This window comes from Primulina eburnea, chromosome 10 (assembly GCF_022965805.1).
Source record: "Primulina eburnea isolate SZY01 chromosome 10, ASM2296580v1, whole genome shotgun sequence".
NCBI classification, from domain to species: Eukaryota; Viridiplantae; Streptophyta; class Magnoliopsida; order Lamiales; family Gesneriaceae; genus Primulina; species Primulina eburnea.
In genome coordinates, this window is record NC_133110.1 from 27,921,008 (window position 1) to 27,946,199 (window position 25,192).

Genomic DNA, 25,192 nt, shown 5'->3' on the forward strand with positions numbered 1-25,192 from the left:
ATATAAAATATCCAAGAACTTCATGAAAAAGTTCTCAATCCGGTAGTTAAATACTTATACAAACATAAAAAAAAAAAAACAAATCTTTTATTTATTAAGGGGGGAAAAACCATATGATGCATAACAAACCTGGGAAAATACCTCAAAAATTGAGGTAATCAAAACTAGTATATATATAATTATAAATAATAGTAATTTATATAAGAAGATTGGGCCTAGGGTTCTCGCCGCGACGCCGCCTACAGTCGCTCTTTGTACAATCAAAATTGAAGTACTCACTTCTTGGGTTCTCGCCGCGACGCCGCCTAAATGAAGTACTCACTTTTTTACGTCTCTATTTTTTTTTGTTTTTGTTGTGAAATTAAAGGATAAAAAGTTTGAAATCCGTTTTCTACACATTGTTTTGGATGATTTTTCGAGTTTGTAAACTGAGGATTAGGATGTTTTTTAGGCTGGGTTTGGATTTGTTTGTTTTATTGTATTGTATTTTCTTCTGATTCGGAGTTAATATAAAACGTTTAGCAAAAAACGGTGGATGCATGATCGCTATGGTTCGAAGTTGTCTCCTGTATTTGCGGACGACTCTGATGAAGAGGACGAGATGTCGTTGGATGATTACCGTAGAGTATGAAATCTGTTCCTTTCGTTTTGGGTCATATAGATTTTACCCAGTAGGAAAAGAATCTCAAAATTGGAGATATTTGACATATTGGGTGAATGTTTCATGTTCAAAAATGAATGTTGACAGATATGTGACTTATGTAATGAACCACGGAAACCTGGTAAACCTAAGCTGTACGGTCTACTTGTCACATTGTGAACGCGGACAAAATAGTTGATCTGAGAGATCTGTCGGAATTAGCTTTGAAATTGTTCAATGACGACAAGGTTGGACAAGCTATTTAATGTATTTACAGCCCTGATTTTTTTTTTGGTTCTAAAAAAAATCTTGTTCTTCATTTTGTCGGTTTTGTTACAGTCGACCAGTTTCAAGCTCTTGAAGGTTTGCAAGATCAACCATGGTGGTAGTGGATATTACGGGTTGACTTTTAGGGCACAAGAAGATGGAATTAAGCATAGCCTTGTTTTTCGAGGTGTTGTTCATGCGGCGTGTGGGAAAAAAGAGGCGTTGTTTTGTGAGATAAAGGTACCATCTTCTTCACTCTGTTTACCTTGATAGTTTTTCTTGTATTTGTGCGTAGTTCAAATGAGGAACAAGTTTGGAATTTTAGAGTAGATTCTAAGAATGTGACTGCCAACACGGAATATGTTTTTATCACCAAAAGGTAAATTTTTCTTGGTCTTTCTTTAATCTAAGAAGTTAAGGAGTTGGTTTATGTTGTTTTCTTAGGATGATGATGATGATGATGAAATTACACTTCTGTCCTGTGATGATGATTACGTCAGTTCAGAACGAGCATGTGAAAGTGAAGATTTGCCCCCCTTGCAAACGGTATGATATTTCCAGAAAATGTATCCTACGGTTGCACTTGTAAATTTTGTTGTTGATAGTGCTGCTGGTTCTGCTTCTGTGATTCCTTCCCTCGGTAACACAATGTTGATGTTTCATGAACATTTCTTTTCTTCTATAAGTTCTCTTTTGTATGTTTTTGTGATCATATGATGTACTCGATCAGATCTGTTGCATGATTCATGCATAGAAAGTAATTTTCTTACAGATATTTATTTGTTGCAGCAAAAAATGATCTTTGAGATGTCGCGACAGCTGATTCTGGAGAGAGCTTAATTACTAGTAAGAAACCGCCAGCCTAGTGCAAAATAATTATATTATCTGGAGTTTTATATGTTATAGTTAATGTTATTGCGTTAGGTTTCTTAATGTGTTTGGAAGTTTCAAAAGGAATCTGATCCAAATCTATATGTAGTAGATGTTTATGGTGATAGATCCACTTGAATGGTCTATGTATGTGTTTTGTGGACTAAACTAAAATATGAACTTTATTACCTCTTGGCACCACGGTTCAATGAGTATACTTGGTGCGAAAGCTACGCTCTACGGTAGAGTTTTGAGTCCCCGGATTCTTTCGAAAAATCATTGTGAAGGCACATGAGTTTGGAAATTTACGAGTTCCCTCTATTTTTGGTATATGTTCCAAGTTGTTTTAATCATTTACCCAATTTTGTTGATTGATTATTGACCCCTATACTACTATTGGGTTTCATCGCTTGTTCGTGTCAAACTTTTGATGTATCTATATTAATTTTCGGTGTTGGATAACTATAATGATATTTTTTGCTAATTAAATAAAAAATTGTTTAAATTTAAAAAATGATGCAAAATGGTCAGCTTTGTGGAATTTTCATAACGACTGTCCACAAAATTTAATTTAATAATTTAGTTGCGCGTTTTTTTATTCATTGTGTGAAGGAAATAAAGATGGGGCAATATCTTGGCTTGTAGTCAGATTTGGACTTTGTGATGCCCAAACAAAACGCACCGAGTACAATTATTTTAAAATTTTAAGTAAAAATATAAATAAAATGACATAATTTTTAACAGCAATTGATTTTGTTATTAATAGAAAATCAAAGAGAATATTAAAGATTATCAGAGAGAATATTGTGTTCACTAAACTTTTTCTGGGTTATTATATTTTAACATGTATTATTCTATATTAATTAATAGTTTATTATTATTATTTAAAATTTGCGCGTATGGTAGTACTTTTTTTAAAATATGAAGTATTGTTACGGATTCATTGAATCCAATCCGTGACCCACTGTCACGAATTCTGAAACATTGGAGATCATGAAACAAGTTCACGAATTCTGAAACATTGGAGATCATGAAACAAGTTCACGATGGATTCTGCGAAGCGCACCAATATGGAGTGAAAATAAAATGCAATGATTCGTATAACTGATTGAGCAGTCTATGTATGATATGATATATATTAATTCAATTTTCTCTGCGTTTCAGAACCTATTCAATTACCCCTTTCGATGGATATTCATGGTTCTCCGATATGGGTTTTCCCTCATACCACCTTTCACTACTGACGCTGGATAACTCGTTGGGAAACCATGATTCTCCGAGGTGGGCTTCTCTGAATGCGGCCATGGCCTCCAACCCATCCTCCCAGCGGGCGGAGAACTCGCTAGAAATTCGAAGCCCCGAAGAATAGTATTTATGAACTGAAACAAGTGATTTAATATTATTATTGGTTAAAGGATATGGGCTTGTTTTTACTTTGAACTCTATGTTTGCTTAATGTAGTTTATTATTTATTACTTTGAATGTATTATAATTGAATTTATGCTCTATTATAATTTTTTTTAAAAATTATTTGTTGCTTAATCATGAATTTTATGTTTCGATTATTGCTAATTTATTCATCCCCTCATTAGGAAAAAAGTGATTCATTTGTCCATGTATATTCACTACATATTTTAGCGTGACTCCAATTTTACTCTCCTTTAATAATTGATTAAACAAGTTAATCTTTTTATTCACTTGAAAATAAAATCTCATAAAATCAAAATATTAAAAAAACCATATTAACATAATTGCCCTTATAGAATTATAAAATTAAAGTTATATATCTATACTATATATATTATATTATATTAAGTGTGAGAGTCTTAGAATAACTACCTTTGAGGACACCAAAATACTTAATTCCATAATTATCCTTCTTACTCTACTAAAACCTTTTCAAGTCACTCCATATTTTAAATATAAAAAAATCAAAACAAAATTTCCCTTTTAAATTACCATTCTTACTCTACTAAAAATCTTTTCAAGTCACTCCATATTTTAAATATAAAAAAATCAAAACAAAACTTCTTTTTTAAATCGAACAACTTTTCTAAATCGAAAATAATTTCATGTTAATTATTTAGTATTATTTTATCAAATTAAAAATAAGCATGTGCATCTTTTACTAGTATATATATATATACACACACACGTGTCAGGAAATAGTTGTAATATTATATGTGGAATATAGAGAGATTTTCAATTATCATCATCACTTAAAAAAGTGAAATTAACCTAATTCATTAACTTTAATTCTAATTACAAATCATGGTCACCTTATTTATACCAACAATTCAATAAATAATATTGGGATCAGTCTCCTCTTTATGTTTGTCAACGACAGATGACCAAATTTTAGAAAAATAAAATTTGAGAATTGTTTTTATTTAGATGAACTGATTGGTACTAACTATTGCAACAAAAGATAAAAGGTAAACACTGCAGGAAGATTTATAAAAAACAGAGCAGTCTTCTTTTTATGTAACTTGGAAGTATATTTGTACCCCATGCGAGCCAAATATAATATTGACTATAAAAAGTGAACACACATTTGAACATTTAGCAACATCTTCTCTGGTTGTCATGCAAATTCACTCTCTTTACAAGAGCTAACTTCTCCATGCCATTCACACAATTTTGTATAATTAACTCGTGTAAATGGTTAGCAAAATAGTTCTAAATATATGTAATTAAACGCGAGGGATTGATTATCATGGTTTTCCAGGGAAGAAATTATACCAAAAAAATGATCAAACATATGCTGTTTCTTCTATTTTCAGTTCATGCACCAAAACAGAATTTCTCCAATGAATTCACAAGATAAAACAGGGTTAGGGAAAAAGAAGTCATCGAAAATGTCAGCTCCAAAATCTAGCCGGAAGGAGTATAATTAGAGTTTGCAGGTTCTGACTTACTCTGGTAGTTTCAAACGCTTGAACGACAGCCGGTCCCAAGCCCTGTGTAGTGAACGAGAGTGATCAATAAACAATGCAAGGGTCCTAAGAGGATAAAATTTGATAGGCACGTGTGCATGAGATTTCATTACCTTACTTCCCCTTTCAACCCGCTTGGGATTATGGAACCCGAATTCTGTGATCGATCCTCCGGCCTCTGTAAATTGCAACCTGAAAGAAAGTAAATACATGTTTAAGTTTCTAGCAGCTCGAGGGCGACTACTTGCCATGGTTTGGCACAGTAAGGTGGGAAAATTTCCAGCTTCATTTGTAAAAAGAGATGCTCGCCACAAATGCAACTTCTAAAAAGAAAGCAAGTTCTGAACGTTTTCCCTATTTATACAATACTGATGGGTGTTAATCTAGAAAGGGGTTTTATTTTTATGAGTTGGGTTATTAGTATTCTAGAGTTGGATTGGGCCATTAATTGGTGAATAAGCCCAATAGGGAGCCCAAGATAATTGGAGCCCATGGTCCAACTAGGAAACCTATAAATAGGAGCCATCTCACCTTTTTGGAGGGATTATCTCATTATATGCTCCATAAGTATCTAGCTTTTGAGAGTACATATTTTGGGGTGTTTTGCTAACTTGAGTACTGGAGGATCTTTTACTGGGAATCTCACGATACCTCTAATCTCGTTTCGTGACGTAGGTGGCGACCCTGATATTTACTGCTGTGAACATTGGAGTACGGGTTATTCTCTCATAACAACATGTCCACCCGAGTAGACTGATCACCTGAATTTTGTACTGCATCAGTTTGGCGCCGTCTGTGGGAAACTGCCACCTGCTCACTGAGAATGCAAACACGATCGCGTACGACCCATGATGCCCAGGAAGAGCATGGACGCCCTCCTCCAGCTCGACCGCAGCAGGAGGAGTTCCTGATCACGTCCGAGGTTCTGAAGGCATTGATGGAGGAAGCATCTTCTAGGGCTGCAGCCGAAGCCGTGGAGCGGTACCTCGCAGCTCGGCAGCAGCACAGCGAGAACAGGGGAGCACACGGCGAAGGAGCCCATTCACATCATTCAGAAAGAGTCTTACCTGAGAGAGAGGTAGTCGGGACCAACAACGTGCCACCGACAAACCTAAAGAAGGGGACTGCACTCCAAGATGACGAGGCTCATAGCCAGGCACCTCCATCCTGTCAGAAACTCCGCGCCAAGAGAGGAGAAGAGGTTGCAATGGCATTTTCACCTGCACGACGTAGCCCTTTCACCACAGCTGTACTAGCGGAAATGCTGCCGATTGGGTTAAAGATAGCAAACCTACCTGAGTATAAAGGAGAAGGGGATCCACAAGATCACCTCGACAAATTTTATGCAAAGGCAGACCTTTATGACATCAGCGACGCTGCTTACTGTAAAATCTTTCGAACTACCCTATCAGGACAGGCCCTTACTTGGTTCAACAAGCTACCCCCGGGGACAGTAGGCAGCCTGGATGAACTCACCAGGCGTTTTCTTCAACAATTCTCCATTAATAGGAAGTATCCCAAGACAGCGTCTTATTTGTTCACCATAGTCCAAAGAGAGGGAGAGAGCCTGAGAGAGTTCGTACAGCGATTCACTCAGGCCGTTCATGAGGTCCCGTACGTCAATCACGATTTACTGGCAGGAATCATGCAGCAAAACCTTCGTCACCGGAGATTCAAAGAGTCAATAGCGGGAAAACCCCCTAACACTTTGGAAGAATTACTTGAAAGAGCAGAAAAGTACATTCGCATCGAAGAAGCAGTAGAACCTCGTTATCTTGTAAAAAGAAAGAGAGAAGATGAGAAATTCGGGGTCAAGAAGGAAGAAAGGCAGGTAACTCAGAGCCCTCATCTCCAGCACATCTTGCTGAACTCACGCTTGACAGACATATTAGTGGTAGCCGAAAAGCAAGGTCTTTTGCAGCCCCCTCGCCCTATGAAAGAAAACTCGAAAAGACAGCAATCTGACAAGTATTGTCGTTTTCACAAGGACAAGGGTCATACCACAGAAGATTGTTTTGTCCTGCGAGCAGAAATTGAGAAACTCATCAAGCGAGGATACTTGGGCGGTTTCGTGGATAAGTCACGAAATCAGCAGGACAGTAAGCGCCCAGAATTCCAGCGCAAGCCCAGCCCACTGAGAGGAAACAATGACCAAGGAAAACGGCCCGAAAGGATAGAGGAGAACCTCCCTACTGGAGGAATCATCGCAGTAATTTCTGGAGGCCCGGCATGGGGGGATTCGAATAGGGCGAGAAAAACTTTGATTCGCGCAGCAGTGCAAGAACTTCCATCTGAGATCAATACCAAATCACACTCCGTGCTCGAGATAGTCCAGTCAAAAAGAGATCTGGCCTTCGGGGACAGTGACATGGAGTTCCCTCGTGGGGAACACAATGACGCCTTAGTCATCTCCGCCACCATTTCCAATTTCTGGGTGAGGAAGATACTGATAGATTCAGGAAGTTCTGCAGACATCATTTTCTATAGCGCTTTTGTAAAGCTTGGAATTGACAATGCCCTACTAGCCCCGGTGAACACCCCCCTGGTTGGTTTTGCGGGAGAGGTGGTTGAGGCATTGGGCGAGGTTGTGCTTCCCCTTTCCTTGGGGTCTTACCCACTAAAGACCACTAAGATGGTAAAGTTTCTCGTGGTGAAGTCTCCATCAGCATACAAAATTATTTTGGGGCGTCCTAGCTTAAATTTGTTTCAGGCGATAGGCTCTACGTATCACATTAAACTTAAGTTCCCCACGCCCGAAGGGATAGGGGAGGCCACCGGTGATAGCCGATTGGCGAGAGAATGTCATGCCATCACCTTGCAGGGGACAGCAAGTCACCGAAAGAGGCAGGCTGCCTCAAAGGACTCATCACCCAGAAATAAGCAGAAGTTGGAGCATCATCCAGGGAACAGTGAGGTTCATATTGTTGAAAGCGAATCAGGAAGAGACGAGAGACTTAAAGCCGCAGAAGTACTAAAAAGTATAGAAGTAATACCAGGGAAGTCCGAGAGCAAGGTCAAGGTTGGAACAGGCTTACCGACTAATTTGGAAGAAGCCCTGACAGCTTTTCTGAGAAATAATGCAGATGTATTTGCCTGGAAGGATGAAGCATTGCCAGGAATACCCCAGGAGTATGCGCTCCACAATCTCAAAGCAGATCCAAAGATAAAACCAATCAAGCAAAAGAAAAGAACGTTCGGTCTCGAGAAAAACAGACATATCAGTGAAGAAGTAGAGAAACTATTAACAGCCGAGTATATCCGCCCAGTCATGTACCCAGAATGGTTGTCAAATGTCGTGCTCGTACCAAAACCAGGCAACAAATGGCGGTTGTGCATAGATTTCACTGATCTGAATAGAGCATGCCCCAAGGATCCGTTCCCGTTGCCAAGGATAGATTCATTGGTAGACTCCACCACCGGGTGCGAAACGCTTAGCTTCTTGGATGCATATCAAGGCTACAATCAAATCCGGCTAGCACCTGAGGATCAGGAAAGAACAAGCTTTGTAACTGATCGAGGAATTTACTGTTTCAAGGTGATGCCGTTTGGATTAAAGAACGCCGGAGCAACTTACCAGCGGTTGGTAAACAAGATGTTTGAAAAAACAATCGGGCGCAACATGGAAGTGTATATAGACGACATGCTTGTCAAGAGCACACTGGCGTCAACCCATACTGAAGATCTCAAGGAATGCTTTGACATTCTGAGAAAGTATAAAATGAAGTTAAACCCTGAAAAGTGCACATTTGGAGTCGGAGGAGGGAAATTCCTAGGTTATATGGTCTCAGTTAGAGGGATAGAAGCTAATCCCGAAAAGATCGATGCAGTTCTGAACATGACTCCACCAAAGACGTTGAAAGGAATACAAGAGTTAACAGGACGAATCGCCGCTCTTAATCGATTCATCTCTAGGTCGGCAGATAAGGGCCTGCCATTCTTCAAAGTGCTCAGGCAAGGAAGTAGATTCAAATGGACGGACGAGTGTCAGCAAGCCTTCAACGGCTTGAAAAAGTACTTGACCACATCACCTTTACTTGTAAAACCGTGCGAAGGAGATACATTGTTTCTTTATTTAGCAGTATCGGCCGAAGCAGTCAGCGCTGTGCTAACCTTAGAGGAAGGACGCGAGCATAAGCCCGTGTATTACGTGAGCAAAACATTGCAGGGACCAGAACTACGATACACCAATATCGAGAAATTGGCCCTGGCACTAGTCACTGCCGGAAGGAAACTACGTCCTTACCTCCAATCGCATCAGGTAGTAGTGCTGACCAACCATCCCTTGAAGAAGGTACTCTCCAGCCCTGAGGCATCTGGTAGGATGGTCAAATGGGCGGTGGAGCTGAACGAGTACGACCTGGAGTATCAAGCGCGCCCATCAATCAAGGCCCAGGTTTTGGCAGATTTCCTAGTAGAAATGGAGATGATGGAGGCAGAATGTTCCAGCCCCACTTGGACAATTTTTGTTGATGGATCGTCCACCACATCAGGGAGTGGAGCCGGGATATTGTTAGAAAATCCTCAGGGAGACAAGTTTCAGTATTCCATAAGGCTTCAGTTTTCGGCATCAAATAACGAAGCGGAATACGAGGCTATTATAATAGGATTAAAGCTGGCCTTAGCTGCTGGATCAAAAAGGTTGGTAGCACACAGTGACTCCCAGCTTGTGGTTAACCAACTTCAAGGGACTTATGTAGCTAAGGAGGAGAAGATGGCCAGATATGTTCTCCGGGTTAATGAGCTGCTCTCGCGTCTAGAGAACTATGAGATAAAGCAGATACCCAGGGCCCAGAATGAAGTAGCAGATAGGTTAGCCAAGATGGCAAGCTCTATGACGAATATTGACAGTAGAAGGGTCACCTTTCTAGCCATCACTAAGGAAGAGGCGGAGGGACCGACTCTTGACATCCTATGCGCTGGAGAGGGTGAACCAAGCTGGAAAGATGAAATCATCAGTTTCCTGGTACAAGGACGCCTACCACAAGATCCTTCTGCAGCCCGAAAGATTCGGATAAGAGCCGCTCGATTTACAATAGTAGATAATGAGTTGTACAAGAGGGGCTACTCCTTACCGTACCTGAAGTGTCTGGCTCCCAGTAATGCTAACTACGTACTTCGAGAGATTCACGAAGGAATTTGTGGGAATCATTTAGGAGGAAGGGCATTGGCCCATAAAGCTCTGCGACAAGGGTATTTTTGGCCCACAATGAGGCGTGACGCAGAAAAATTGGTAAGACACTGTCGTGCATGCCAAGAGCACGCGAATATCAATCATCAGCCGGCTACGCTCCTGCAACCCTTAGAAAGCCCCTTGCCTTTTGCACAATGGGGAATGGATATCGTGGGACCATTTCCCATAGCTCCTGGGCAGAGAAAATTCCTTCTGGTGGCCGTCGATTACTTCACGAAGTGGGTAGAAGCTGAACCTTTAGCTAAGATAGCTGAGAAAGACATAATAAACTTTGTGTGGAAGAATATAGTTTGTAGGTTTGGTATACCACGAGCCTTCATCTCAGATAACGGAGCACAATTCTCAGGTTCTAAATTAAGAAAGTGGTGTGAGGGATTTTCCATCAAGCAATTCTTCACTTCCGTAGGAAACCCCCAAGCAAATGGACAAACTGAGGTTACAAATCGCACTATCTTGCAACACCTGAAAACACGATTAGGAGCAGCCAAAGGCAAATGGGTGGATGAACTGCCGAGTGCCCTCTGGGCTTATAGGACTACGTCACGCACCTCTACCGGAGAATCACCCTTCAACTTGGTTTATGGGGCAGAAGCAGTGGCTCCCGCAGAAATAGGAGAACCTTCCATGAGAGTCCAAAATTATACTCTAGCAGATAATGAAATAGAGATGAGGTTATCTTTGGATCTCATAGACGAGCTTAGGGAAGAGGCATCACTCCGTGCAGAAAGGTACAGAGCGCAAATGGCCAGAGCATACAATAATAAGGTTAAGCATAGGTCATTTCAAGTAGGGGACCTAGTCTTGAGGAGGGCAGAAATCTTGCGGCAGGTAGGTAAACTCGATCCAAAATGGGAGGGCTCGTACAAAGTAATCGAGATAATCAAAGGAGGAGCATATCGTCTTCAGCAGCCAGATGGGAAGACCCTACCAAGAACATGGAACGTTGCGAACTTAAAGAAATTTTATGTATAGACTGAGTGTTTCTATTTATTTTTGCTTGAAAGGCAGTCAGTGACGAGATGTTATTGTCGGAGTTACGTTTATCAATAAATTTAAAAGTTTTTCTTGCATTTATCGTCTTTTCATTTTGCTTAATTAAAAAAAAAAAGGAGAGTAACGCGCGCGGAAGTCATCACGAGACCCAAAGTGTCACAGAGAGCCACCCAAGCATAAGAGGCTTGGCCAGCCCAGCGGGGAAGTGCTCAGACACTGTAAGAGGTCACCAAAATAGAGTCCCGGGATACCTACGCTAAGGTAATAATTTCCCGTCGAGACCACAGAGGCTTAAATATGCCCAAATCCATATTTAATTAAGCAGCAAGCATGAAGTATTACCGAAAGAAAACAAAAACTAATGACCAGATGACATAGTAATCAAAATAAACTTCGACTAAGAAAAATAGTTGTGCAAGAGTGCGATCTTAGAGTAAAACTCAGACAGGTCTAATGGCAAAGGCAAAAGTCATCCATCCTCGATAGCTTCGTCCGCAGGGAGCAAGTGCAGCGCACCAATGACCTCGCAGTCAACATCTCCCGCTGGAGGAAACTCTGGCAGAGGGTCAGCCTGAGCAGTGTCATCCAACTCGGCCACATGAGGTGAAATCCTCATAATCACCTCCTCAGGAACCAAGCCTGTCAAGCGAAGCTGGAGACGACAGTCTCGCACCACCTCATCACGGAGACCAAAAGCGTGACCGTAAACCTCATCAGCATAGGCCGGAGAAGCACGAAAGGCTGCTAATGCCTTCTCTTCAACACTCGTCACAAAGGACTTCCCCATCTTAGAAGCCAAGAACATCCCGCCGGTCTTCACCTCGGTATGGTGTTTGTCATAGAGGGAACCAAGCTCTTTACGCAATTCCTCATCATCTCTGGTCTTTTCTTCACATTTTTTTGTCAAGCAAGAAAGATCGTCTTGAAACTTCATGTTCTCCGTTCGAAGGCGTTCATTTTCTTCCTTTAAATGGGAGAGCTCTCGGCGAAAAAGAGATGCTCGCCACAAATGCAACTTCTAAAAAGAAAGCAAGTTCTGAACGTTTTCCCTATTTATACAATACTCATTTTATTTGTAGTTTTATGTTCCTAATCAGTTTGAACATTCTTTCCCTTCTTCAATACCTATAGAATTCCCAGAGCTAGAGATATTTCCACTTTGATTCTTGGACAGAGCAGTGGTAGATGCATGTGACTGCTGCGTTATTCCTTTACTGAGAAAATGTGAAGTGGAAAAAAATCACAATTCTTTCACCTAAATATGAAAAATGGTATCGAATAACAAATCCATACCTTATCTTTTTCAGTTGTCGAATACTGAGGACAGGGAACCAAAATTCATCAACCAAGTTGGTAGGTATCAGGGCATACCCTTCGCATCCAAATTCTTTCCCATGACTGTTCAGTATCACAAAAAAATTTGTAATATTATTATCTATCTTGATCCTAGCGTTTCCCACAATCACCACGGCATGTCCCTCAAGACGTGTTCCTGCTGCTAATTCAGATTCTAGAGGCTGATAGATAACCTAAAAGAAAACAATTTCTTTGGTCACTGAAGAAAACTAAAAACTTTCTTGATTTAATGATTACAAACCTCTTCACATTCCAAAAATGATTCGTAGACACTATTCATTCCCCCAACTAATGGGGTGTGACACGCATATTCAAATGCTTCTTCGGCTTCCAGCGTTACAAGTGCCGAAATCTTCAGCCTAGGTGGCTGAAACAATGATAGAAATCAGTTTCATATAAAATACATATTCAGAAAATTTAGATATATGATCCATATATTTTTACATGTTCACAACAGTAAGAGTAAAAATTCTTAGGGCGAGGGCTCTTGCACTCGGTTGTAATCACAAGACCGGGGTACATGCCATATGTAAACACATCTTCCACTGAAGAGCCTTCCCTGCCAAGTCTACTCTTCCGAATTTGCTCATCGGGATACACTTCAAATAAATTTTCAAACACATCCTGAACGTCCAAATAGAATTTTTTGGAGTCAGCAACTTCGATCTTCGATTTCCTACACTGCATCTCTGTACACGTCACCACTGCTACGAACGCACATGAGTAAGTATTTCGCTGATTTCTCACCTTCCGATTAAGCCATTTTTCAAAGAAATTAAACTGAAGGATTTCGAAATCAGAACATCGGTCTTCGAGATAGGTAGATATTGTTGTTCTTAATATCGCACTATGAGAGAATAAGAGAAAACAGAGGTTATTAGTGTCTTTGTAAGTGTAACATAAAATATTTTTACGAAAACATTAACCGGTAATCTTTAGAGAGGTCATTGTAAACTGTTCTTCACAAATAAAAACTTCTAACTTATTCTTTTTGATGTGGAAAACGAGAGGAAATAGATGAGCTACAACACCTTTGAACATAAAATGTTTTTTTTCGATTACTTGAGAGATCAAACAAGACACCCAAAAAAAATGAAAATTTCACACGTCCTATAAATGTAAATTGAAAGAGCAAGAAAAAGGATAGGACTGAACTTGGACTCAAATTTCAAATTTGATTTATGGAATATCTGAATAAATTTCTATTATACCAAGTCCCTGCGATTTTGCTCCAGTTTTTCACGGTGTTAAATATTCAAGCAAACATGAAAAACTAAAAATAACCCAAGACTGTTGAAATTTAATGGACTCTAACAATTAAAATACTTTCAACAAATCTCAAACATTTACCTCTTCATGGCAGATCAGCTTCAACAAGGATTTGTTTTTGGAGTGAAAATCGTTCAAGCAAACATGAAAAACTCAAAAAATGTTAAAAGGTGTTGTAGAGCTCATCTATTTTTGGACCAACAAGCATGGACCGTAAAAGGGTTTTTTTGTTACCATACATAGTTTCTTTCCACCTTTTCTTGGTTTCTCTGTTAAAATTCATACCCATTCTCCACAATTTGACAGACCCTTGAGCAAGCCTTTTTAAGTATCAAAATCTCAGGATATCTCCCAAGTACCAAATTAAATCATTACCCTGATACTAATATAATAAACCCCATATTTTTTAAAATAATATTTTGGTGAGAATTTTTTTTTTTAAAAAAAGTTACCTGTTTGTATTTATGTAAAGAGAAAATGAAGATTTAAGCTATCGGCCTTTGATTTTTTAGATTGTTATGCGTTCGTAACAAAAGTACATAAAATCTGAATGATCTATTTTTTTATTATATCATTTGGCTGAAACAAATACGAAGTTTTATGATTATATCTATGCGTTTGAATTGTAGTATCATATTTTGTGACTTAGATAAATATTAAAAATATATCTCTGTTTTTTTAAGAACCTGTTGTGCCTAAAATTAATTTTTTTAGAGAAGCCCAAAAGAGAAGCCCAAGAGATAAAACCTATCGGAGTTGCAGTTGGCCCAGTGAAAGAAAGTTGCGGCCGGTTACCTCCATTACCCAATATGGAAGACGTGGAGTAATCGTGGGGTGCGGTTGAAACTTCTCGTGGAGTGTGATAAAGGCAGATGGAGGAATCAGAAAGTGGCCCCCGACAAAAATCAACACAAAATCTACAGCATAATTTCTGCAGAATTCCATCAATTCTATGTTCATTTATTTCGATTTCCAATAGTCAGTATTTGAATTTTGATGTATTCCTCCGACTTTCTTGTAAAAGTGTCGATCAAATTCATGGCAGCATAATGAATGTTGATGTTGTTTATGAATTCCACCTTTAATTTCAGTATATTCTTCATTTTATGTTCTTATTTTTGGAGACATTTCGAGGGAATTAGAACGAACGATCGAATCGAGAAACACAACGCTTGGTAAACGAAGTCAGATTAATTCACAAATTCGGCACGAACACGTGCCTGGCACGCCCGCAAATTTCGTGACAAACAGAACCATTTTACATTAAATATTTTATATTTTCTATGAAATTAGGAATCCATATAATTAACTATTAATTTCTTGTTGTGATAGGCTGGGATCAAGAAATTTTATGTTTTGGTGTTTTGTTTACCAGCTCTATCAACTTTCTCTTTTTAATTACGATATTATAATTCTAATTTTACATTTTATTTTCCCCAATGTTGGCCTTTTAAACATGTGCTAGTGTTTTATCTTTCACAAAAAATATAGTTTAATTATGTATTGATTACGCAGAGAGTGTGTGTGTGTGTGCATGTATAATGTATATAAGACGAAATGGAGGATAATCATATTGTATAACTCTTTCGTAAATACAACATAATATGTAGAGAATATATATGAACAAAATTTTTCTAATGAGGGTGTTTGTACAATTTTTGTTATTAATGCTAGGAACAAAATACATTAATTTGAGTGAAAAATAGTAAAAATCCCACTTTTACGGAATCAAATGAAAATGAATACCAATTTTGATCGTAAATTCTAAGAAAATGTGACGCTAAACTAAAAAAAACTTGAAAAATAAAATCTCAACATAAGTATGTACATACAAATCAGTAGGGGTTTACAAAACATAGAAATATACAAATAAAGTTTCTGAAATATAATAAACACGCTAAAAGCTAAATAAAACTGGAATATTGAGACAAAATCTACTAGAAATATTTGTAGAGAGTTTGCAGAATGTTGACTTGTGTTGTTTTTCTAAACCACCGATTATTTCCTTTTGTTTAGTTTCTGGAAGAATTTTTCCCCATTATCACGGGCCACGATCTCGCCCTAAAAACCGATTGCTCGCTGCTTTATTACTTCAAATTTTCTGAACTTTAACGATTAATTGTCATTTTTTTGGACTTTTAGACCAAACAAATATCCCCGCAAACATTGGCCCATTGTACCAAAAAGCTAATATATAAGGCCCTATAGTTTTACAACATAAGGCCCAAAGTTTCATTCTCATAATTGGACTGTACTTTATGAGAAGAAGAGTTTAGAAAACCTTACACGTTTGGATCTCTTGACTTTTTCAAAAAGTACTACCATACACGCAAATTTTAACATCACATTTTTGTTGTAATAATAATAATAAACTATTAGTTAATAGAGAATAATACCCGTTAAAATATAATAACCCAGAAAAAGTTTAGTGAACACAATATTCTCTCTGATAATCTTTAATATTCTCTTTGATTTTCTATTAATAACAAAATGTTAAAAATTATGTTATTTTATTTATATTTTTACTTAAAATTTTAAAATAAAAATATAAGTAAAGAAATGAAGCAAGATTTGTACTCGTGTAAATTAACCAGTCAGTAGGTGCCAAAAATATTGAAAGGAAGAGTGACACAATAATAGTAAAAAATGATGTCTTCTAGGTGACATATTCTCTATATATATATTTTTTAAATGGTTATTTATATATTTTTATTCAAAATTATGTATCTGTAATAATAACAACAACAACAATTATAATTGTTTGTAATTGAATTTAGTCATAATTTTTATTCATTAATTTCATTAAGGATAAAAATATATATACTCAGTATAAATAGAAAAAAATTGACAAACTCATAATATACACTGCATTTCCTTCTCTTCTATCATATTTTAAATACAAAATTGTGATTTTTTTTTATTTAGTTACAATTCTTATCACTATATATCAATAAACACTTTATATCATAAACATTATTTTAATAATCATTCTATAAATTATTTTTACATGATCTCATTCAGAAAATAAACGTAATTTAAAATGATATTATTCTGAACAAGAGGTATTTAGTTTTAATTTGTAAACTAACATTCATTTAAAATTTCTATATGAATTTGGTCAAAATTACCCTTACATGCACAAACATAATTATTCTAATACAAATCACTCATTTAATCTAATCTAAAATATTTATTTTCCCTTCTCGACATATCTTTTTTTAGGCGTCTTCCCTCATATTCTCTATCATTATCTATTTTCCTATATTCTAGATTATTTTCTTTCTTATGCTTTTTTCTACATATCTTTCATAACAAAAAGAAAACAGTCTGATATCATTTGCTTATCCCGAGTAACGATTGTATGTATGCTTTCTGTTATTTGTTTATTTTTTATCATTTATGTTATTTCTGTTCATTTTCTGCAAAGTATGTGAAAAAGCAAAAAAAAAGTAGAAGAATGTGAATTGCTTTCACATCTATTTTTTTTTTTTAAAGAATAAGACAAGTAGTGATGCTGTGATGATGAATGTTCTTGAATTTTAATATTCTATTGATTTAAGAATAAGACAAAAAGTGAAAAAAAAAACTAAGAAAGTCAACTTTTAATATCCTATTGCTTCAAAATTTCCAAAGAACTTCCTGGACATTCTTTATTTTTTTTTTAACATTCGTTGTTTTTATATATTGCTTCAAAATCACAAAAGAATAAGATAAATTTTGTATTAGTAATTTTTTAGAAAAAAAAAGTGTTTGATATTTTCTTCAAAATTATCAAAGAATAAAATAAATTTTCTTTTAGTCCGTTTCTTTTCAAAACATATATGTTGACATTTGTAATTTTTTTCAATTTTGAAACAGAAGCATTCGTTTCTTATTAGATTTATGTCAAAATGATTTTCTTATTAGATTTATGTGAAAAGAGTAAATAAGTAACAATAACTTAATTAAAAAAATAAAGTTGTATATCTCTTATTGGATTTATGTGAAAAGGGTAAAGAAGTAACAAGTACTTAATTAAAAGAATAAAATCATATATCTAAGTAAGAGTCAAATGGAGGTTATGATTTTAAATATTCCCAAAAAAACATCCTAATCCTCAGTTTACAAACTCGAAAAATCATCCAAAACAATGTGTAGAAAACGGATTTCAAACTTTTTATCCATCAATTTCCAAACAACAAAAAACAGATAAGTAAATAAGTGACTACTTCATTTTTACTTGTACAGAGAGACTGTAGGCGGCGAGAGGCTTTAAGAACCCTAGGAATGTCTGGAGGAACCGAGAATTTATATTGTTTCGTTAAAATTAAATTATTTTTTAAAAATATATTTCGTTAGGCCCAATCTTCAATTTCCCAACAACAAAAAAGCAGAGAAGTAAACAAGTGACTACTTCATTTTTGCTTGTACAGAGAGACTGTAGGCGGCGAGAGGCTTTAAGAACCCTAGGAATGTCTTGAAGAACCAACAATTTATATTGTTTCGTTAAAATTAAATTATTTTATAAAAATACATTTCGTTAGGCCCAATCTTCAATTTCCCAACAACAAAAAAACAGATAAGTAAACAAGTGACTACTTCATTTTTGTTTGTACAAAGAGACTGTAGACGGCGAGAGGCTTTAAGAACCCTAGGAATATCTGGAGGAACCGAGAATTTATATTGTTTCGTTAAAATTAAATTATTTTTTAAAAATATATTTCGTTAGGCCCAATCTTCAATTTCCCAACAACAAAAAACAGAGAAGTAAACAAAGTGACTACTTCATTTTTGCTTGTACAGAGAGACTGTGGGCGGCGAGAGGTTTTAAGAACCCTCGGATTGTCTGGAGGAACCGAGAATTTATATTTTTTGTTAAACTTAAATTATTTTTTGAAAATATAATTACAAAATTTTAGATTATATTAATGATATCGAAGTTATAGCGTAATTATACACTATTTTATAATAAAACACTTATAATTTTTGTTAACAAATGTAATAAAATACATTATAATTCTATCACTATTAACTACACTAATATTAATTCATTCTCATATTTAAATAATATATAAATATATTTAAATTACGAACTTTGAATTTTTTTTAAAATATCAACAATTTATATTTATTATTACTTTCTTATTAGTATTCCTATTTGTAGTAGCCCGAATTCCAAATTGGGTAATTAACGGATTAATGGTGATTAAGAAGGTTTAATGTGTAATTTTGACCGTGGTCATGATCGGACGGACCGAAGATGGTTCGGTAGCACCGAAGAGTTCGGACGATCCGAAGTGAGTTCGGTGGATCCGATCATGAGGTGTCAAGAGCCGATGGACACGTGGGAGTTCGGACGTTCCGAAGTGTAGGTTCGGTGGATCCGATCGTGAGGTGTCAAGAGCTGATGGACACGTAGGAGTTCGGACGTTCCGAAGTGGGTTCGGTGGATCCGAACATAGCCTATAAATAGTGCTCGGAATTCCTCATTTTGGATGGCAAGTTCTTGAAGTTGTGTCTCATTTTGAGAGGTTTGGAAGATTTCTAGGGTTAGTTGTCGGTCGAGCGATAGCCAAGAGCTGCCAGGATTGGTAGTGTAGCGACGCCTGAGTTACGAGGCAATCGACATCAAAGGGCTGTCGACGGACGAAGGTAAACCCTAAACCTTTGGTAGTACTGGTTTTGCTAGTCGAGCATGGTAGTATTGTTCATTGGGTATGCTTTTGATGCGTAGGCTTGTTCTAGACCTGATTAGCGGTGTTGCGTAAGGCTAGGCTTGCTGTGATAGAGGTACGAAAGTACTATCCGAGATATCCTGGTCGAGTATACATTCTTATATGTGTTGCATGATTATATGGTGCATTGATATATGTCATATGATGCATGCTATTATGTCACGTTTATTACTGCATGTTGCATTTCATGTTGAGCCGTATCTCCTTCGAGATAGCCTTTACTGTTGAGCTGTATCTCTTTCGAGATAAGCTATATCTTGTGGGGCCGCTCAGCCCTGTCTTGTCTTGTGGACGCATGGACACCGAGAGTACACAGTGGCCGACGGGTCGGGAGGGCTTCGGTGATCCGGGACATTTTAGGTCCACGTCTGTTCTTGTAGTGGATGCAGTGACCCAGAGGAGTACCGCGCGGCACTATCCACTTGGCGCCTCTAGACTGAGCATTTTGAGATCCTTTGTTACTCCTGTTTCTTGACTACCCTGGTATCATATCATAGCATGTGCATTTCATATAGGTTTGTATACTCATGCTTTTGTACTGGGCGTTCTTATCGCTCACGTCCTCGGTTTTTGTTTATCTTGGACACCCCATTCCCACGGGGCAGGTCTCAGGTTGGATGGCTCAGGAGGAGGAGGAGGACAGTGAGTAGCTGGTTGGTTTAGTATTTCAGTACTCTTTGATTCGATATGGTTGTACCGTATACTTTCTTTTCATTCTGAGTTGTTATGGATTTTCGTTTGGGTTGTATAACTATTCGTCGTCGACCATATTTTCCGCTGTTATCTCTGATTATTATGAATTAAGTTAATTGTATGCTTAGTTCTTCATTAGTAGGTGATTCTGGAACGGGTCACTACACTATTAGTAATTTATATGTGATTAATATTAAAAATATAAAATATAACAAAATTATAATTAATAGTAAAATGTAACCGAACAAAATTATAATTACATTAATACAATATAAATAATACAATTAAAATATAATAAATTATTTAAATTACTTTTTCAAATGTGGTTGTACGGAATTTGTAATTGAATATGATGTTAAATATATGCAATAAATTACAAACATTATCAGAAATATTATACAAAAAAAAATTTCAATCTAGAAAGAAAAAACAGAGATTCAACTGAGACTCGGCGTAATTCTCCCGAATTCTGATGCTCAACACAATTCTCCCAAATCAAATTCTGAATTACCGAGACTCGGTTCTCTCGAATTCTGATATTCGACACAATTATCCCAAATCAAATTATGAATTATGATACTCAGACGCAATTACTTGGCGTAATTTATAAGGAGAAGGGAGTCACGGATAAAATCAACGAACAATATAATAACATGTCAATGTTAAACATTTTTATAAAAAATACATTATAAAACAACATTAATTCAATAATAATAAAATAAATTAATACCCGACAATTCTCGATAACAAAAAAATTATGAACACAATGTCGGACCGAGAAGAATTATAGCTAACAAAAAAAGCCGCGGAGCGAAGGAAAATATAAATTGTTGCGCAGAAGGAATGCCGAAGACTCGATGTAATTTATAGGCAGGAGGTCACAGATTCTAAGAATCTGTGACCCACTATCACGGATTCATTGAATCCAATCCGCGACCCACTGTCACGGACTCATTCTGCCACGGATTCTGAATCCGTGACAGTGGGTCACGGATTCAATGAATCCGTGACTTTATTATTTATTTTTTTAAAAAAAAAATCGAATCCGGACTTTTAATTTACAAATTGTTATATTTTTACAAAACTTTCAGATTTGTAACATTTTATTACATACTTTTTAAAATTATATTACTGTTTTAAAAAAAATCCTAAGAAGATTGGGCCTAAGAAATATATTTTAAAATAATAATTTAGTTTTAACGAAATATAAATTCTCAGTTCCTCCGAACATTCCTAGAGTTTTGAAAGCCTCTCGTCGCCTACAGTCTTTCTGTACAAGCAAAAATGAAATACTCACTTGTTTACTTCTCTCTTTTTTTTGTTGTTGGGAAATTAAAGGATAAAAAGGTTGAAATCCGTTTTCTACACATTGTTTTGGATGATTTTTAAGAACCATTTTACATTAAATATTTTATATTTTCTATGAAAATTAGGAATCCATATAATTAACTATTAATTTCTTGTTGTGATAGGCTTTACATTATGTTAAGATCAAGAAATTTTATGTTTTGGTGTTGACAAATGATTAAGGTAAAACTGACCTAAGATGAACTGGTATAGGCGAACAAACCGATACAGTCCCAGACTAAAATAGTTCTTATCAGATTATGAGTTTTTTTCACTCAGTTTCAAAGATTTCAGTTTACTCATATTCGGTTTACCAAAATCAGTTTACATCAGCAGACAAAACTGATCGCAACATTGTACAATTGTCAGAAATATGTTGACATGAACTAATAAAACAAGCCAACAGACACAAGCCAATAGACACTTTTCTTTGGAACATATCTTTTATTTCAGAAACTATATATAGAGAAGAAATTCATCTGAACAAGTCGAGGATTCCAATTACTGTGAATGATTAAATATTCAAACTTTCATCTAAACAGAAGTCAATCAGTCTATGACACTTTCAAAAAGTATTGTATATGGTCATTTAAGGATCATTAAGTGCTAAGACAGTTCTGTAATTTATTACAATCGAATAGCAGTTTGCATACTGTTTATTATCAGTAGAGATATACTAGAAGTTTCAGTTTGACAGTGTTTAAGTCAAAATTGAACTGGGATCTTGCAAATCACTTCTATAATCCAAAGTCTTATAATGTGAACATCTCAAATGAAAGAAGGTGTGACATATGAGCTTGACCTTCTGAACATCCAGAAACATACATGTGCATTTTCCACTCCTCAGTTTACTTTTTAATTCACTTAGGCCAACCTTGTTGTTGATTTGTTTCGATCTGTCAGTCTGACTTTTATATCTCACACTTATTTGTTAGTCAACTGAATCGACACTTGAGAATATATATTATATAGTTGTCAACCCAACTAAATTAACCATATGAAACATAATTATAACAATTGTTTATTCAATCTCCTTTTGAACACTTCAACCGATCCTACAAATGATATCAGAGCCAGCTTATTCTCATTTTGTTCAGTTTATGGAGGGAGTTTTTCCCCACTCCCCACTATCATGGGCCACGAATCTCGCCCTAAAAACTGATAGCTCTAATCTTGCATGTTTTTTTCTCTGTTTATTGCTCAAATGTGTGAACATTCGAACTCGGATCATCCCCATTTACAATGTCTGAAGGTGTTGTAAAAACAAGAATTCCACGATCTGAATTTTGTGAGTTCGCTTCTGAAAAGATATTGTCCCATCTTTATTTGTTGAATTTGTAATATGATTCCAATCTTTCATTGATTAAAAATGACTAGGCTAGAGTGTTAAAAAAGATTTCAAATCCTTTCTTAAAATATGAGTCGTCTCAAATCAACTCATCCAAATATAACAAATGTATGGCTTGTCATGCTCTTTGTCTCAACGCCACTCTTCTGTTTAGGCTTTGGACGAAAGGGTTTATTAGTTTACCCAAAGAAGCAAAATCATTTATGCTAGAGAGGAAGGCAAAAATTATGCGGCGCATATTACACGTGTTTTCTACAAGTTAAGATAAATGGTCTAAAATGACTAGGCTAGAGTATTAAACGTGTTTTCTACAAGTTAAGATAAATGGTCTAATTGTGAATTTGTGGCAAGTGGGGGTGACTCGGTGCGTTTTGTTTGGGCATCACAAAATCCAATTAATTCCCTTCCAATCCAAGTCAAGATATTGTCCCATTTTTATTTGTTGATCCAAGATAGGTTAATGACTTAAAAAACGTGCAAATAATAATAATAATAAATTATTAAAAAAAATCTCATTATATTTATCCAACACCGAAAACTAATATAGATACATCAAAAGTTTGACATCAGCAAGTGATGAAACCCGAAAGTATTGGGGTAATCACTCAGCAAAATTGGGTAAATGATTAAAACAACTTGGAACATATACCAAAAATAGAAGGAACTCGTCAATTTCCAAACCCATGTGCCTTCACAATAATTTTTCGAAAGAATCCAACTCGAATATCATCTCCGGGGTGACTCAAAACTCTACCGTAGAGCATAGTTTTCGCACCAAGTATACTCATTGAACCGTGGTGCCAAGAGGTAATAAAGTTAATACTTTAGTTTAGTCCACAAAACACATACATAGACCATTCAAGTGGATCTATCACCATAAACATCTACTACATATAGATTTGGATCAGATTCCTTTTGAAACTTCCAAACACATTAAGAAATCTAACGCAATAACATTAACTATAACATATAAAACTCCAGATAATATAATTGTTTTGCACTAGGCTGGCGGTTTCTTACTAGTAATTAAGCTCTCTCCAGAATCAGCTGTCGCGACATCTCAAAGATCATTTTTTGCTGCAACAAATAAATATCTGTAAGAAAATTACTTTCTATGCATGAAATCATACAACAGATCTAATCGAGTACATCATATGATCACAAAAACATACAAAAGAGAACTTATAGAAGAAAAGAAATGTTCATGAAACATCAACATTGTGTTACTGAGGGAAGGAATCACAAAAGCAGAACCGGCAGCAATGTCAACAACAAACACTGTCCTCGAAACAAAATTTGGAAAAAGATAACATAATGTTTATCAGGTCCTACGACCATCTTAAAGCAACAACATAAAAAAAAAAGCACGTAACAAAATTTACAAGTGCAACCGTAGGATACATTTTCTGGAAATATCATACCGTTTGCGAGGGGCGCAATCTTCACTTTCACATGCTCGTTCTGAACTGACGTAATCATCATCACAGGACAGAAGTGTAATTTCATCATCATCATCATCCTAAGAAAACAACATAAACCAACTCCTTAACTTCTTAGATTAAAGAAAGACCAAGAAAAATTTACCTTTTGGTGATATAAACATATTCCGTGTTGGCAGTTACATTCTTAGAATCTACTCTAAAATTCAAAACTCGTTCGTCATTTGAACTACGCAGAAATACAAGAAAAACTAACAAGGTAAACAGAGTGAAGAAGATGGTACCTTTATCTCACAAAACAACGCCTCTTTTTTCCCATACGCCGCATGAACAACACCTCGAAAAACAAGGCTATGCTTAATTCCATCTTCCTGTGCCCTAAAAGTCAACCCGTAATATCCACGACCACCATGGTTCATCTTGCAAACCTTCAAGAGCTTGAAACTGTTCGACTGTAACAAAACAGAAAAATGAAGAACAAAATATTTTTTAGAACCAAAAAAAAAAACCAGGGCTGTAAATACATTAAATAGCTTGTCCAACCTTGGCGTCATTGAACAATTTCAAAGCTAATTCCGACAGATATCTCAGATCAACTATTTTGTCCGCGTTCACAAATGTGACTAGTCCACCGTACAGCTTAGGCTTACCAGGCTTCCGTGGTTCATTACATAAGTCACATATCTGTCAACATTCATTTTTGAACATGAAACATTCACCCAATATGTCAAATGTCTCCAATTTTGAGATTCTTTTCCTACTGGGTAAAATCTATATGACCCAAAACGAAAGGAACAGATTTCATACTCCACGGTAATCATCCAACGACATCTCGTCCTCTTCATCAGAGTCGTCCGCAAATACAGGAGACAACTTCGAACCATAGCGATCATGGATCCACCGTTTTTTGCTAAACGTTTTATATTAACTCCGAATCAGAAGAAAATACAATACAATAAAACAAACAAATCCAAACCCAGCCTAAAACACATCCTAATTCTCGGTTTACAAACTCGAAAAATCAACCAAAACAATGTAGTACCTCATTTTTGCTTGAGAGAAACTGTAGGCGGCGGCGAGAGGCTTTGAGAGATTTCGTTAGGTAGCTTTGATAGATTTCGTTAGGTCC

The 25,192-nt window shown here is 36.4% G+C and overlaps 2 protein-coding genes across 15 annotated transcripts in view; one reads left to right on the top strand and one right to left on the bottom strand.

Annotated features, from left to right (window-relative positions):
* The window catches only part of LOC140803243 (uncharacterized), a 132,306-nt gene extending 130,299 nt beyond the window's left edge, over positions 1-2,007 (top strand). For 2 of the 6 annotated variants that reach the window (XM_073159021.1, XM_073159022.1), the window contains exon 6: positions 1,697-1,965. In XM_073159021.1, the coding sequence (XP_073015122.1) occupies positions 1,697-1,713 (17 nt within the window). In that variant the 3' untranslated portion in view covers positions 1,714-1,965. Of the gene's footprint in view, positions 1-979; positions 1,150-1,359; positions 1,454-1,679 lie in introns of all 6 variants that reach the window. The other 4 variants (XM_073159020.1, XM_073159018.1, XM_073159017.1 and 1 more) reach the window with 4 other exon arrangements.
* Positions 2,008-4,467: 2,460 nt separating this feature from the next.
* On the bottom strand, positions 4,468-25,192 carry LOC140803244 (uncharacterized). Of its 9 annotated transcripts, none has more exons than XR_012111806.1 (8): positions 25,106-25,192; positions 24,871-24,973; positions 24,607-24,747; positions 24,348-24,515; positions 24,046-24,143; positions 23,645-23,718; positions 4,832-4,905; positions 4,468-4,737 (listed from the first exon to the last, which is right to left on the bottom strand). XR_012111806.1 is itself a non-coding variant. In XM_073159029.1 (7 exons), the coding sequence occupies exons 1-6, from the start codon at positions 25,108-25,110 to the stop codon at positions 23,692-23,694; spliced, it is 525 nt and encodes a 174-aa protein (XP_073015130.1). In that variant the 5' UTR covers positions 25,111-25,192; the 3' UTR covers positions 22,367-22,576; positions 23,645-23,691. The 9 variants fall into 9 exon arrangements, 7 of the variants coding, with proteins under 7 accessions (XP_073015130.1, XP_073015125.1, XP_073015128.1 ...); XR_012111805.1 differs by having other exon boundaries at positions 4,827-4,905; XM_073159029.1 differs by lacking the exons at positions 4,468-4,737; positions 4,832-4,905 and adding an exon at positions 22,367-22,576 and having other exon boundaries at positions 23,645-23,701.

Coding starts and splice junctions, on each gene's coding strand:
- LOC140803244 (XM_073159024.1), bottom strand. Junction 24,144..24,347: donor CGTTGTTTTGTGAGATAAAG/GTACCATCTTCT, acceptor TTGTTTTCTTAG/GATGATGATGATGATGAAAT. Junction 23,719..24,045: donor GATTGCGCCCCTCGCAAACG/GTATGATATTTC, acceptor ATTTTCTTACAG/ATATTTATTTGTTGCAGCAA.